Source organism: Anopheles coluzzii, chromosome 2, assembly GCF_943734685.1.
Source record: "Anopheles coluzzii chromosome 2, AcolN3, whole genome shotgun sequence".
In the NCBI taxonomy this organism is placed as follows: domain Eukaryota; kingdom Metazoa; phylum Arthropoda; class Insecta; order Diptera; family Culicidae; genus Anopheles; species Anopheles coluzzii.
Window position 1 is genome coordinate 120,052,916 of NC_064670.1, and position 15,043 is coordinate 120,067,958.

General features: G+C 47.1%; 1 protein-coding gene across 17 annotated transcripts in view; it reads left to right on the plus strand.

Moving 5' to 3' along the window:
• LOC120947971 (kazrin) overlaps window positions 1–15,043 on the plus strand; it is a 63,397-nt gene that overhangs the window by 23,025 nt on the left and 25,329 nt on the right. For 12 of the 17 annotated variants that reach the window (XM_040363871.2, XM_040363869.2, XM_040363878.2 and 9 more), the window contains 10 exons: window positions 4,990–5,154; window positions 7,804–8,293; window positions 8,392–8,610; window positions 8,708–9,196; window positions 9,259–9,399; window positions 9,482–9,569; window positions 9,641–10,204; window positions 10,280–10,443; window positions 10,520–10,681; window positions 10,789–10,933. In XM_040363871.2, the coding sequence (XP_040219805.2) occupies window positions 4,990–5,154; window positions 7,804–8,293; window positions 8,392–8,610; window positions 8,708–9,196; window positions 9,259–9,399; window positions 9,482–9,569; window positions 9,641–10,204; window positions 10,280–10,443; window positions 10,520–10,681; window positions 10,789–10,933 (2,627 nt within the window). Of the gene's footprint in view, window positions 1–4,989; window positions 5,155–7,803; window positions 8,294–8,391; window positions 8,611–8,707; window positions 9,197–9,258; window positions 9,400–9,481; window positions 9,570–9,640; window positions 10,205–10,279; window positions 10,444–10,519; window positions 10,682–10,788; window positions 10,938–11,713; window positions 13,529–15,043 lie in introns of those variants that run through there. The other 5 variants (XM_040363882.2, XM_040363885.2, XM_040363879.2 and 2 more) reach the window with 5 other exon arrangements.

Consider the following 15,043-nt stretch of genomic DNA (forward strand, 5'->3'; position numbering starts at 1 on the left):
GGCGTAATATGAGGCGAATCTGTCGAACACGTCAACCGGGACCGGGGGGTGGTGCTTGCTTGGGGGAAGCAGGGGAAAAGCAATTCCAGAACCCTGTGCCTTCGGGGCGTTGAGTTCCGCATTGTAATGGGACAACTGTCGGAGAGAATCTTTATCGGTAGGAAAATAAATCTTGACAAATCGAACGCACCACATCTGGGAAAGTTGACCCAGATGTGCGTGTGCGTGCGTGTGCGTGTGTGCTCTCCCCGTGCGCTGACTGCAGAACAGGAATGCAGGCGTATTCTTGGAAACGGGTGCTGCTGTCTGCGACCTCCCGCCGTTGTTTGATTGACGGTTCTATTTCCCTCGCTACGGCGGAGTGAAGCGTCATCATTTTTCATCGGAAAATTGATGTGTTATTTTTCGATTAATGTGTGAAATTATTCATTCCAGCGCTAATGACCGGAAACATAAGCTTTGAATATATTTGCAATTTTAAAAGGCTCTGAAATGTGATTCTTACATGTAAAACGTTCTAAACTGTGCTCACATCAATTCTGCACATTTGTCTGCCTGTGCATGCCGAAAAACAGGCCGTTGTTTTGCTGAGTGAACTTATGTTTACTCTATCCCTTTTGCCTTTGAGCGATGGAAACAAGGGAATATACCTCATGCCTAACAATCAATCAGCCGTTCATCCTTTTCAACCCTGGCCAATCCTGCCTCCCGGGCAGGCTGTTTCCATGATGTTGTCTAGGGACAAACAGAGAGCAAAATTTCATCTCACTTGCTTTCTTTTTCCTCTGCCATTCAGCGGACTTTTTAGTGCTATTTCTAGAATGAAAGTATTTGTTCAACCTTTCATTCTTGCCATTTCTTCAAATTGTCATTTGATGTGACATTTGTTTGTTGAAACTTTGCCCCCCTTCAAAACGGAAGAAACCAGACTAGACTTTTTGGTCGATCGAACAAGAGGCTTTTGGATGCGACTGTTGTTGTTCTGTGGATTCTGAGGATGCTATTATGTGGGAACCTTTCTTCGATTTCCTTAGGAGAAGTGACACATCGCTGCCCTTGACGCTTTCTTTTCTTATGTTGTTTGAAAAAAGGTTATTTTAAATTAAATGTTTGGAAAGAATTCTAAGCAAATGAAACAAAAGACAATGAAGACAAAAGAACTCTTTTAATGTAATAGTAGACACTGTGAACAAATACTTTAAAACAATACTTTTAAGGGATAAGAAAGCCAAATACTGGAGATCCTAAAAACTACATTTCAAAAGTCAAAGTTTGCTCAATAAATATAAACATTGAATATTAATTCCAATTTGAATAGAGTAAGATTATGTCTAAAAGATTCATTAGGTAAATGGATGAATATATCTTCTGTTTAATGTCACAAACATGATCATCTTACTTGAATTTTCTTAAACCATCTCTGCACAACAAAACGATGATGTAAAACAAACCGCAAAAATGTTCCATAAATATCCTTGAGCCAGGCAGTTTATCCATTCGTTCTTTTATCCACTCCCTTTTCTCCACCAACCAGTGCAATCAATTCTCATCAAACTTGGCCAACTTTTAGCGAGCAACAAAACAACGCTTTTTCGTTCGTGCTTACTCACGCACATCGAGCATCTTGGAGCGCCGAGCCCGTTTGGCGAACAGTTTTGTTACATTTTAATTATTTATTCAACCTGCTGAAGTTGCTTCTGTCACTCTCTCTCACACACACATACGCACAATGTCCAGGTAGACACTGAAGTTACGTGTCTTTGCACTATATTGATCATTTGACTTATCGGTTTGCTCGCCGAACGAACATACGAACGGTTTGCAGCCTCCCCCGGAAGGTCGAAAGCGCTTACGCATTCAACACACGCAAGACCAATAAATGTTCGACCAGCAGCAGCATCATTATCATCTTATGGATCATGTAACTTACTGCTGCATGATGTCAGGGGGGGAAGCAAAAAGAAGCAATAAAAAAAAGAAACAAACCCATTTCAATCTTCGGACCAAAGTCCCGCGAGAGTTTAGCGGGAATGCTTCGGCAAATAATCCCCCACCAGCCCAGTGTGTCAGGTTGGGCGGCTGCGGTATGAGTAAGAAAACAAGATAAGGATGCTTCCATTCCTACACACAGTACGCCTTGAGATAGAGTGAGAAAACCCGGGAAAATCCATTGCGATTTGAGCAACGCACCGGCACGATACGAAAGCCAGTGGGATTGTGTGATACGTGACTTTAACAAACCGAACGAGAGCAAACAGCAACAGTGGAAAATGACAGTTTTCCACGAGGCTTTTGCACCTTTGAACCCTCCCTCTGTGCTGCGGTTGTGTTAATATAATTATTTTACTATAAAATTTTCAACCCACCATTGCTTTCAACGTGCCCGAAAGCAGCGAAAAGCTGAGAGATGCTGATTTATGATGCTCACCTCCGCGCAGCTCTCCAACAACACCCACCCAGGCAAACGCCCAGGCATAAATCACCCACGCTCGGTAGAGAGAAAGGGGACGAAGGTGGAGAACACTTTCCACGCGGCTGTATCCCTCCACCACTCGGCGGAGAGCATTTTAATGTAACCGTAACCGGGGCCGGATTGCGGTTGTACAAGGGCCACTAGAGCCTACGCAAATGTCGAGCATTTACACGGGGCGTATAGAGCGACTTTCGCCATCAATCTTTACCTCTCCATGTTCGGTCCTCTGTGGCCAAACGGGGTCACATCGAGTGCTCCCGGTATCGTCTTTCAGCGGGCAAAAGGAGCAGCCACAGCAGCAGCAGGTCAAATGGTGATTTTTGATGGTGGGCCCAAGAAAAGAATGGAATGTTCGTGTAACAACCCCCGCCGATGGAAAGGCCAACGTCGGTTTGGTGGATTGAACATTTTGTTAAACTTTCCCTGTAATGCCGGTGCATTGTTGTGCATGGATTTTCTTTCAAGAGCGAGAGACTTTGGCAGAAAAACGTCCTTATTGGGGAACTCTTTTATTACGCCGTACCTACTTAGGGCTAGCCTTTCTTTGTAAGTGGTTTTAATGTATGTAGCGTTCTTTATGAGGGATGTATGTTCGGTTGAGAAAGTTTTCACTATACCACGTGGAACGGCACTTTTCCAATGGAAAGTGCGAGTCATTGAAAGGTTCTAGGTTCTTGTTGGAAATTGTGTTTTAGTTTCCAGGTTTAGTTTACTTCAGATTTCTTTTTTTTAAAGCTTACTTAAAGCTAAGGCATTTTGGAGTTTTTATGTCTCTTTTCTCTTCTCTTTTTTTCACATCGAATGCGTTCATTCAAGCGAGCTTTTAATTTTGCTTCCGAAAGAAAACATAGCATCACATTTCATTGGCTTTCTCGCTAAAAAGGAAGCGTTCTAGCAAAGCATCAGGTCCAAAATCAAAGGAAACAATATTTAGCACAAACTTGCAACGCACACACACACCAAGCAAGAAAGCATCTCACATTCCGTCCTAAATCAAACCTCGAGCGAAATATTAACGGTTGGTAGTACGGTAGTAGCTTCAAGCACGCCTCACTTGGTGGTCGCAATAAATTATTCGCACGAGGCAGCGTTTGGAATTTCCTTAAATTAAAACTCATCTCCCGGACACACACATACACACACCGCGATGCACTGGGCGAGCCGGAAGGCACACAAAACGGAAGGTAAATGAGTGGCTGTTCGTGCAAACTAATAAAAATTCCTTGCACGCCGCCCGTTTCTTATGCACTACTGCTCGTTTACGTCCGCTCGTCATTCGGCTTTCGGAATGCTTCTTCCCCAACATAGCTCATACATTTTACAGTTGCAGCTAGGTGAAGCACAAAAGTCGTACAGTGTATTCGAACAAGAGTGATGAACGGCCGGGAGGGGATGGCGAAGGAAATTCCGCTCCTCATGCTACATGCTGAGCACCGTGCTCAGCCTCTGCTGCCCTAATTAGAATCGATTCCCACTGGGGCGGACCGGTAGTCCCCAGACAGCATCCGGTGGGATTTTGCGATCCCACATTGTCTCCCTCCTTCTGTTTGTCAAAGGAAAACTTTCTGTGTCTAGCGATGGAAACTGTGTTGGCTCTGTGTGTGCGTGTGTGTCGCTGTCACACAAATCATCCCAATCGCAATACGTTAAGCAACAGTTGTAGTTCTGTTCAATGCATGACATGACAGAAACTTTTGTCCCCCTATCATCTTGGGGGAAGGAGAAAGGATTGCACAAACACGAACAAACAGTTGGAGAAAGTCTACCGAAGGGAAGCATAATGCATAACTTTTGCAAAAGTTTCATCATGAAAGTTCGGTCACCCGTGTCACATGTGTCTGCAGCTATGAATTGTGTGCGTGTGCAGTCCCTGACAGCAACGAAACGTTGACAGGTATTGCGACTAAAGCAGGGGATTATGCTGTGATATGAAAGTAACTTTAATTAGAACTACGAAGGAAATAATTGCGTTTCCTGGTTGAATATTTCGATGTGAAGGACACCATTGTAAGAGGTCGTACAGTGTGATGACAGTCCGAGTAAACGTGTAACCTTACTCGGCATCCTGCGCCCAAACGTTATGCAAAATATGTGCAGTACGCCTAAAGTTATGCAAACAATAAGCAAACTGCGATAACATGCAACCTTTCCTCACTTACAACAATAGTCAACACGATCTGTGGTCTTATTTCTTTGTTTCACTTTGTTTGAAAGACAATTTTCATATTTTTGTTATAAATCTAGTTATAAATCTTCCTCGTTTAAGAACAGCACACACACAGACATACAGACACACACACAGTTAAATGAATGAATCCCCTTTAGCTTGGGAATGTTCGCTTTTAAATTAGACCGTTCTCGTTCCTCAATGGCGTGGTGGTATCCGTGTGGCCATTTGTCTGTGCTCTTGTGTTCTGTGCTTCACGGTTGTAAAGCTTGGTCCAAAAACCCCTTTTTTCGCAATTTCTCACACTGCTCACTGGCTGAACTAACTAAACCCTTTCGTGATCTTCCAGACTGCCATCAACGATGACACAGTGAACTCTTTGCTGCGCCTGGTTGGAATGCAGTTGAACGGCACGGCCGGCACCGTCACAATGGCCGCCGCATCGGAACCGCCCGAGCCGCCGCCGCGAAACCCGGACAAGATCAACGCATCGCTCAAGCAGCTCGCCGAATCGGTAAGTAACAGTGATATAAATTTAAGTCCAATTTCTGAATGCATGTAATACTGACATTTTATCGAATCGGAAGTTTCATCAACATTAAATCAAGCTAACATCCTTACAATTAAAAGGATCAACTGCTAACCACTTGAGCGTTGTGAAACTTCCCAACGGCAACCCCGGTAATCAAATCAATGTCTGCACCGTTACAAATCGTTTTCCCATTTCTAAGAGCGAGGGAACTCCAACAGTACCAACCTCCCGTTCAGATTCTCCAATGAATGCTCGATTTCACCCGGTGTCTGATTATGCGACTGGCATCACAGCTAAAGGCATTACCATCTCCGTCAGTCAGACGCGCCCGCACAACAACTTCATTATTGTCCCTGTTGTTGGGTGCAATGTGCCCGCGGGTAATGCTGCCTTAAAGCTGTAACTCCGCGTATCTGTCTGCTGCAGATGACGCGATCCCACGGATCACCACCGAAACTTGCACGGGACTAAATCGTTCGTACGATGCTCTTTGTCCCTGCTTACCGCTGCCCTTGCGCCCTTGCTTGTCTGGTAATAGCTAAAGGGCCCTCTCAACTCATCACTGCAGCGTAATAGCGTTTGAAGGATGGTTCGTTCCAGGAGGTGGCATTTGGTATGAGTGCGGGTAGGATGATTTTAGTTGAGCTAAAATGCAATTACACTCATCACCGACCGACCAAAAAGTGGTTAAAGTTTGCTTGAAGGTTTAGGATAACCGTGTGCAGCTTCGGTTCGTTTTTTCGCTCAACGATGTCCCTCACAGTCATTTACTAATGATCACGTGAAGCGTAAAAAAGAGGAGTTAAGAGTTACATTTGTACATTAAATGGAAAAAAAATATATTGCTGTTTAGAGTCACCTTTTTTACAATTTTCTGCTTTTTTCATTGATATTTCCACACATTATTAAATGCTCAATAAAATGTACAAATCAACTAATTTCCAATTTAGCGTTGAAGTAAAGTTAATTAAAAGTTAGCGCTTTTCTACAATTTATACAGTAAAGTCATTCGATAATGTATACTAATGACCTTGAAAATAGACGCTTTAGTGCCATAACAGTTAAAGCAAACCCATCAGAGCGCATTTCCAATCGAACCATCGTCCCGCTCGCTAAAATATGGTCCAACATTCTCTTGCCCACAGTTAGCAAACACGTCCTTACACACACATATAACATCAAACGATTTAATTTACAGTCCATTGTTGTCGTACTGTTCTCGATCCGTACACCACGATCGAGCAAGCACCGAAATTCACAGCCAACGAGCAATTAATGCTAATTTGGAGCGTTTATTTGTTGCGCCGCTTATCGCTCGCATCAACGTCCCTCCCAAAAACCGTCACAGCCACATTTCTGGAATGTTTTTGGTAGAATGATTGGCTCGGGCGAACGTTGGGCAACCTTCCCAGCTCTCTGTTTAAACATGCACACACACACACATTTGAGCGGGACTGAGATTTATCCAAATCTGCCGACGAGCGCATTAACCTAGAAACGCAAGAACGCGCTTGCCAACGCTGGAAAATAACACTGGCCGCTTTCGTCCTTGGCGTGGATGTGGAAAATTGTCGTCAGTGGGAAAATGGACCCTCTCCGTGCGGGGTCTTTGTACGATGTGCGTCCCGCAATTGCACCCGCCCCCCCGTTCGCTTGCGCCGATCGAAATCGATGCTTCGCTCATTATCCGAGACTCGTCGAGATTTGGCGATCTGGTCGTACTATGGCGAGCTATGAGGAAGAACACTCGGAGCAATCAGACAACGGACGGCTGACATTCCGTGGAGAACAATTCCGTTACCATCAGCTGTGTGTGAGTGTCTGTGTGTGTTTGCAAATAGGGACGCCGGTCACAGCGCAGCCAACTAACTTCAATTGATAAAATTTACATATAAATTAAACTGCTGTCACAAGCACTGGTCCCTCAAACCGTCCATTATTTGCTTCGGTTGCTGTAGTCACGTTGCACTCCACGTTTCTTCCCCACTACCAGGTTGGTATAGTTTTTCCTACCCCGTTTGCTGAAGAGACCAAATACCCCGTAGTGAAAAGCTTTCTGGTGGCAGGAAATTGTTTTTTTTTCCTGTAGTGTTGGTGTTCCTTTTTCTTCTTGCCAGGCTTGCAGTGTGTTTCCGCTCCCGTTTCGTTCAGTTGGTGATTTGATTGACGATAACGGTGGTTCTTTTGCGGAGTGAATAGTAGCCCGTGCTGTGGTGGCGGTTTGCGTACGGCTTCGTCCGTGGAAAGCGTCCTCTAATTTGATCGCTTTGTTGTTGCGTATTTACTCATTTGCACCTCGGAAACGGATTTTCGGTGCATCACAGGTGGTGAACAACACGTGCGTGGTACAGTAAAGTAAAGGACTGGGCTTAAAGTATGCAAAAGAGTTGACTTAATGCAGCTGTTTATTTGAATAATTTCTTGAAAAATGATTAACCGTTAACTCTGAATGATCTTTTTAATACTTGGAGCAAGTTTAAAGCGTAAAACCTAACAACCTACAGCAAGCCCATGTGGAATACTATGAATAAGGTCACACAATAAATAATCCTCAAAAATAACATCAGTTCCATTCGCTCAAATCTAACCCCCGTACTTTCCCTCTCCCTTTTTGTCATCCCCATTTACCAGAAAACACGCTCCCTGGACGCCGCCGACAAAGCCGGAGCGCCGAGCACGACCACGAACGGTGGCCGCCCCTTTCGACCGATCCTATCGCTGGACAATGCAAAACCTTCCACCAAAACGTTCGACATACCGGAACGTGGCACGCCCACGTCCGCACCGGCCACCGCTTTCGGCACCGACCACCAGCCGGGCGCACCGGAACCCGGTGCCAGCACGAGTGGCAACAGCAGCAGCAGTGCGGCCGGCACCACCCAACGACAATCGAACCAACCGACTCTATCCGGCTCATCGTCATCCTCCTCCTCGGGCGAGGCAGCAACGGCCAATGGGACGGCAACGGCCAGCGAAACCGCCGTCCCGAATGCGTCATCAGCGAGCACCACCACCAGCCCGCAGGACAAAGCGTCCGGTCAGGCGAAGCAAATCAGCCCCACGCTTGCCGCTAGCGAGCCCGGTGGTGATAATCTGTTCAAGAATGGTGTCAGCGATCTAGGTACGTTGCCGGTGGTCAATTATACCACCCCTCAGCTAGCCAGTGTTGCCGTTTCTAATTATAGTTTCGTTTCTATTGCGCCCATCATCTCCATCTAGAATCGCCACAAACGACCAAAATTCGGCTGGAGAACGAGCGGCTGTCGGCCGAGATTACGCGGCTGAAACGACTGTTGGAAAACTCACCGGACGGTGCGGTCGGTGGAATTGATCTGCTTTCGCAGAGCAACAGCTTCGAGGTGCACGCGGCCGACGACAGTAGCAACCGGATGGAGAAGCTGGAGAACGAGCTGCGAATATCCAAGGAGCTGATTCAAAGTGCGTGACCTTTTCCAGTTCGATTTGTTGTGGGTTTCAGTGTTTTAAAGTTTTCTTGATTGATTCCGTCCTGTCCTGTCTGTTTGCCTTTCGCCAGGTTTAAAGCTCGAGCGCAAAAAGCTCCGCGCGGACAAGAACGATCTGCTGTCGCAGGTCAAGCAGCTCTGCTCCTCGCTGCAGGACAAGGAGCAGGAGCTGCGCAACTTCATCCGCAACTACGAGCAGCGGATACGCGAGTCCGAGTCCAACTCTGCCAAACAAAGCACGGAGCGGGAGCGGGAAAGATGGTCCCTGCTGAAGCACGCCCGCGACGAAGCGGAACGGTCGATCGCCCTCGCGGCACAGCTGAACGCACGCGACCTGCAGCTGCAGCGCACGCAGGAGCAGCTGCAGGAAGCGCGCCGCCAGCTGTCCGGCTGCATGTCCGACCAGGAAAGCTTGGTGTCGGCGGCCCCGCTAACACCGCCCTCCGGCCTGATGGCACACAATGCGGTGGCACCGGCTTCAACACCGGGCGTCGGGTACAGCAACATCAGCGGGACACCGGGGGACCGTGGCTCGTGCAGTGCCGATTCCGGCGTGAGAGGTAAGTGTCTGGTGTCCTTCCCGCACACCGTAGTGGACGAGTGTTGCCTTATCAAACACCAGACTTTGTTGCAGGGAGTAGCGACCGCGAGAGTGCCGCCGGAGATCTCAATCTGAGCGATGGGCCGTGCGAGAACGGACCGTGTATACAGGTGGATTCCGACAGTGTTTCGCTCGTGTCCAGCCATCACAACGTGTATCAGTGTAAGTGCATGGAGCTGCTCAAAGCTGCTCATGTCCCCCGCTGGGTAGCTGCCAAATAAGCCCTCCTTTCGCCTTCTCTTAGATGGAACGCCCAAAGAACGAAGCCCTACCCTGTCGCCCCTGAACGCCGGCGCCTACTCGAGGTCGGTTGACAGTGCAGCCCTTTCGAGGTAGCCTAGCTGGACTGCTGGTTACGCTTCGCTTTCACCGCATTTCTAACGATAAACTTCCACACACACAGCTCTTACAGATCGGTCGAACAGCTCGGCTCACCGGTAGACAATGAGAATCAAACGTTCGCCCGCCGGCTTCAGCAGCAGCAGTCAGCGTCCGGAGCGGTGCCCGCTGCCTCCGGCAAGGCGCAAAACACCGGACTGACGGGACGGACCGGTCGCGGTGGTACGTGGGGCAGCATATCGCGCGTCTTCGCCCGCAGCCGCAACCGCAACAAGAACGCACCGATCGACACCGAGGCCACCGACTTCCAGTGGAGCCCGCTGACGGAGGAAGGGTACGCGGAGAAGCTGCGCCTGCTGCGGGAAGCCTCCTCCATGCCGATGGAGCGTTGGCGAGCGTCGCAGGTGCTCGCCTGGCTGGAGGTGGCGCTCGGTATGCCCCAGTACAGTGGGCGCTGCGCGGAGAACGTGAAGAGTGGCAAGGTGTTGCTGGAGCTGAGCGATGCCGAGCTGGAGACGGGCCTGGGCACAACACACCCGATGCACAGGAAAAAGCTCCGCCTGGCGATTGAGGAGCAACGGCGACCGGAGCTGGTACGCTATCCTACGATCGGGCAGCTCGGGCACACGTAAGTAGAATGCGATGTATCAGAGAGAGTAGCTCGTGCTCACAGGAGCTTGTTTCTTCCCACCCGTAATTGCAGCTGGGTTGCCTCCGAATGGCTACCAGACATTGGACTGCCACAGTACGGGGAGTCGTTCATGCACTCCCTGGTGGATGCTCGCATGCTCGACACACTGTCCAAGAAGGAGCTGGAGAAGTATCTCGGCGTTACCAGGAAGTTCCACCAGGCGAGCATAGTGCACGGTGAGTCCCAACACTAGCTTTCCTCCAGTAGCACAGTAGAGGCCAGCGCTCTAATGCTGGAACTGCTACATTCCAGGTATTCATGTGCTGCGCATCATGAAGTACGACCGGCAGGCGATTGCGATGCGGCGCCTACAGTCGGAGAACGTCGACACCGACCCGATCGTGTGGACCAACCAGCGCTTTATCCGCTGGGCACGCTCGATTGATTTGGGCGAGTATGCGGACAATTTGAAAGGTAAGCTCCACGTGGCACGTGCTGTAAAAATCTCATTTCCGTTCCATCCGTAATCTCTTGCGTTGTTTCGCTTCAATCTCTCGCTCTTGAACAAACCAAAAAAACAGACAGCGGCGTTCACGGTGGGCTGGTCGTGCTGGAACCGTCCTTCTCCGGGGACACGATGGCGACGGCGCTTGGCATTCCACCCTCGAAGAACATCATCCGGCGCCATCTGGCAACCGAATTTGAGGCACTCATCCTACCGGCAAGGTAAGCGCTCACACACACACACACACACACGCGATCAAAAACCTGTCCATCATTTTGGGTTTTGTTTCTTTCTCGCTCTCTCTCGTTGTTTTGTTGTTTCGTGCGGAGACTGGAGAGCATTCCGGCTCTGCAGCCCGTCAAGCCCCGTTTTTTGGTGTTACGTTTCCTAGCCTTTTCCACTCCCCCACTCCAACCCCTTGTCTTCATGTCCATGTGCCCCATTTACTCGTTCATTTTCGCTCATCCCGTTTTTCGCCTCATCGCCAGTGTCATTTTCAACCAGAAAATCGCTCTCATATCGTCCATTTCTACTCCGATCGATATAATCCAGCCATTTGTTGATAAGCTTGTGATGTAATATCGTGCCAGCGTTTTGCTGGACGCTCGAAAGTTTCGCCTTAAATCTCAAATGTTTCTCTCTCTCTCTTCTTCTCTTTCCCATTTTCTTCCCAAAATTCCTTATTTTTTCTATTAATTCGTGCCAATGAAAACAAAACACCCCAACAAATGGTTACCACTGTACCACCGAATACCGCCACGTACACTTTTGCTTACATACATGCCCAACACACCCGCGTGCATACACAAACCCACTCACACGTGTATCGTTTATTAATGGAACTCTTGAAAACTCTTTGCCGGGGAATCGGATACGTTTTGAAAAATGAATTAAAAAAAAACACAAAATTTTTGCCCACTTTTTGGGACACAAACCCTGTGGTTGGGCCGGGTGTTGGAATTTTGGGGTAACGCACCGTACCGAACTTTCGCTTTCGCAAGGTACGTGATCTTCTGCCAAATGGAGGAATACCCGATGGACAGCGCGCGAGCAACTTCCACCCTGCACAAAGGCTCGATTAGATAAATTACCACACGCACACTGGCGAGCGTTTCGGCAGCGCGTTAGGCGAGCGGAGTTAGTAGCAAAAGCAGCAACGCCAACGCAACCCACACATCCTGTTGCGCGCTGTGTTGACGCACAGCACTATATAGTGAACGAATCGATTACCATGTTTATTTTTGTTTCGGGGTATAATCAACCCTTAATCAATGCTTTGCAGATGCAAAACCCCGCGCAGGCAAAACTTAGAAAAAGGAACCCGCTAGAACAATAATAATCGTTAGTGTCACCGAGCAGTTTGCTTCCCGTTTGCTGCTCTGGAGTTGCGCGGGCTAAGCGGAAAAAGGAGCGAGCGAACTTGCACGCAAACCCCCTGTGTCTATATCTGTCCTTTGTGTGCGTTTATCGGCAGCTAGTGCTGGAAAAAGGGCTTTAATGTGCTGCCAATAGCTCTCTCTGGTTGATTTTTTAGCAAACCCTCCTCCCCCCAAATATTCCCCTTCGTGCTTCTCGAATGGTAGTCGAGATCTCCAATGTGTTTAATGTGCCGCGTCAATCGGGTGGCATTCCCTCTTGTTGTGTTTTGTTAGCTAAACGCGAATGGAAAAGCGAATTTTTTAACGACATCCAAAAAAAACGAACAAAAAAACACTCGACAAGCTTTTAAAATTCCCAAATTAGGCTAGTGAATGTGCAGCGAAGAGACAAGGTTGAAAGAGAGAGATAGACAGGAGAGAAAGAGAAGAATGAAGTTACAGAACGAAATAATAGTCAAAAAGAAACAAACGCGATACGCGATATACAAAATATAACTAAAGAAACGCCAAACTATTCAAACGAATTATAGAAAACGATATACAAACACACACACACACACACACACACACACACACACACACACACACACACACACACACACACACACACACACACACACACACACACACACACACACACACACATACACTAACAGACCCACACAAACATACAAAATCTTATGCCATTGTACGGAATTTTCTACGTAAGAAGATTAAAACGAAGAAGAAGAAGAAAAAGCAAACACATAATCAGATACACATATACAACACAACCGAAAACTCTAATAAAAGCTTACTTCGTGGAATAAGTCGATTAAGACAAAACAATAATACAACGTCAATGTTGAAGAGGGATAAAGGAAACTTAACAAACTCTTGCCGATTTAAGAAGCATGAAACGGGATTTAAAAATACAAGCACAACTAAAGCTAAGACTCTCAGTTTTTTATGAAAACTCAGTAATAGTAACTAAAAGCAAAGATAAGTAAATTAATCTCGACAAAATACACAATCAAACACGCACACACACACACACACAGACCCACCAAAGACACATACAAACAACGAGAAAATCAAAAAACCCAGTTGTAAGAAAGACGTTTTTGTAAATCAACAAATATCATGTGCACTTTATCCCCTTTTTTGTTTTGTTTTGATTTTGCTCTTTCCTTTTCTCTCTCCAAATCGAGCAGATAGCAACTAAACGACTCAAATCAAACCAAGTAAAGGGCTAACTTGTTAGAAGAAATGGAACTATTTATGAGGCAAACAAGCAAAAATCAACATCACAAAACAACAGCAAACGAATAGAAAATGCGCGCGTACACAAACACAGCCAGACAGACACACGAACACACACAAAGTGCAAACACAGATGACACAGATGAATAATAAAGTATTAGTTTCTGTACGGTGCGATAAGCTCGTCGTTCGACAGTTTATTTTCGTTCGACTGTTCGATGTTTCTCGAAGAGTTTCTGTTCTGTTTTCTTCTGTTTTGTGTTTCGGTTCGGAAGCAACTTTTATAGCTTTTCGTTAGGCGAAGGCGACGCTCCGGCAACGTGTCCTTGCAGGCGGCAGGTTCGTTCGATTGGTTTATCCCACTTTTTCCCTCATTTCGGTGTCTCTTGATGTCGTTCGTTTCGGTGTTTGTTTAGCTGCATACATTCCTTCCTTCATTCTATATTCACGTGCGTGTGTCTGTTTATGTGTTTGTGTAGCTTATGGTTATGTGCTTTTTTTATTGAAAGCTTTCAGTGGGTTCTTGTATTGCTTCATTCGGTCTCGTTGCTCGACCTGGCTGGCTTTGGTTTTGTTTTTCATGAATTGATGTTAATTGTTTTTGTTATTCAAAATTCATTTTCCCTAAAACTTCGCTACTGAGATTAAGGTTCTCTTATTAATACAAAATTGATTGCCGTGTTTGCATAACTTTAGGGGGTTCATTGCTCACATAGCTCACATATGAGAGCTTTTCGTTTTAAAGCGAACTTTTTACTTACTTAGGTGTCGAACGACTTAAAAAAGAGTTATTTCAATGTAAAAGGCGATCTTTTAAGGTAAAAAGCCCAGGGAAACGAGTGCACCCAAAAACATACTAACATTTTACATGCCAAATGGGTTACTCCGTTTGTATTCATCAGCTCTCGATGGTTTTCCTATCCATATTAGCCAACTCTTAAACGCCACACTGGGAAATGGGATACCAGTAGTAACATTAAATTGAGCAGTGAACTATAACCGGTACAGACAGTACCGGGAGCACTGTCGGTAAGGGTGGAACAGTGAGAATCGTAACATCTGCGGCCGGTAAGCTTACCGAACCTGGCAGGCTTTTAGTTTTGGTCCTGCCTCGGATGAATTGCTCACCCCGTAAAAGCCGGATAGCGAAGGATGCTGTGAGCACACACCCAACTCGTCGGGATGAGCACGTTTTGTGAAGCGTAAATGACAACGGACGACGACGACGACGGCCGGATGACGACGATGGCGCACTGTCACAGCTAACCATCATCGTCGTCTGTCAACCGGTAATTGCTTTAGCAGCACCGGCCCGGCACAGCACAGAACCAGTTGGCGTTGGCGCAGGTGTTGATGGACCGTTTGCACATTCGGGCAACAAGCACCGTCCCGTTTCTCGGCCGCTCTTTAGCAGCCACCGTAGCCTGCGCTCTGCAGGCAGGCAGGCATGGTCAGAGCATGGCCGGTGAGCTGTTAAGCCGCCGCTCCCGAAGGACCATTGTCACGTGAATGTTTGTAATGGCATGCTTGTTATAATTTTTACTACCGCAGCCCGTACCCGTACCCGTGCCGTTAATGAGCAACATTCAACGGTGCAAAGTAACAGGAACGCGTCCTCTTACGTACTGCTCTTGTCCGACCGACAAGGCAAGCAGCAAAATGGCTGTCGCGAAATAAGCAAAATGGGTAGGAAGTAGGGAATTGTTGAAC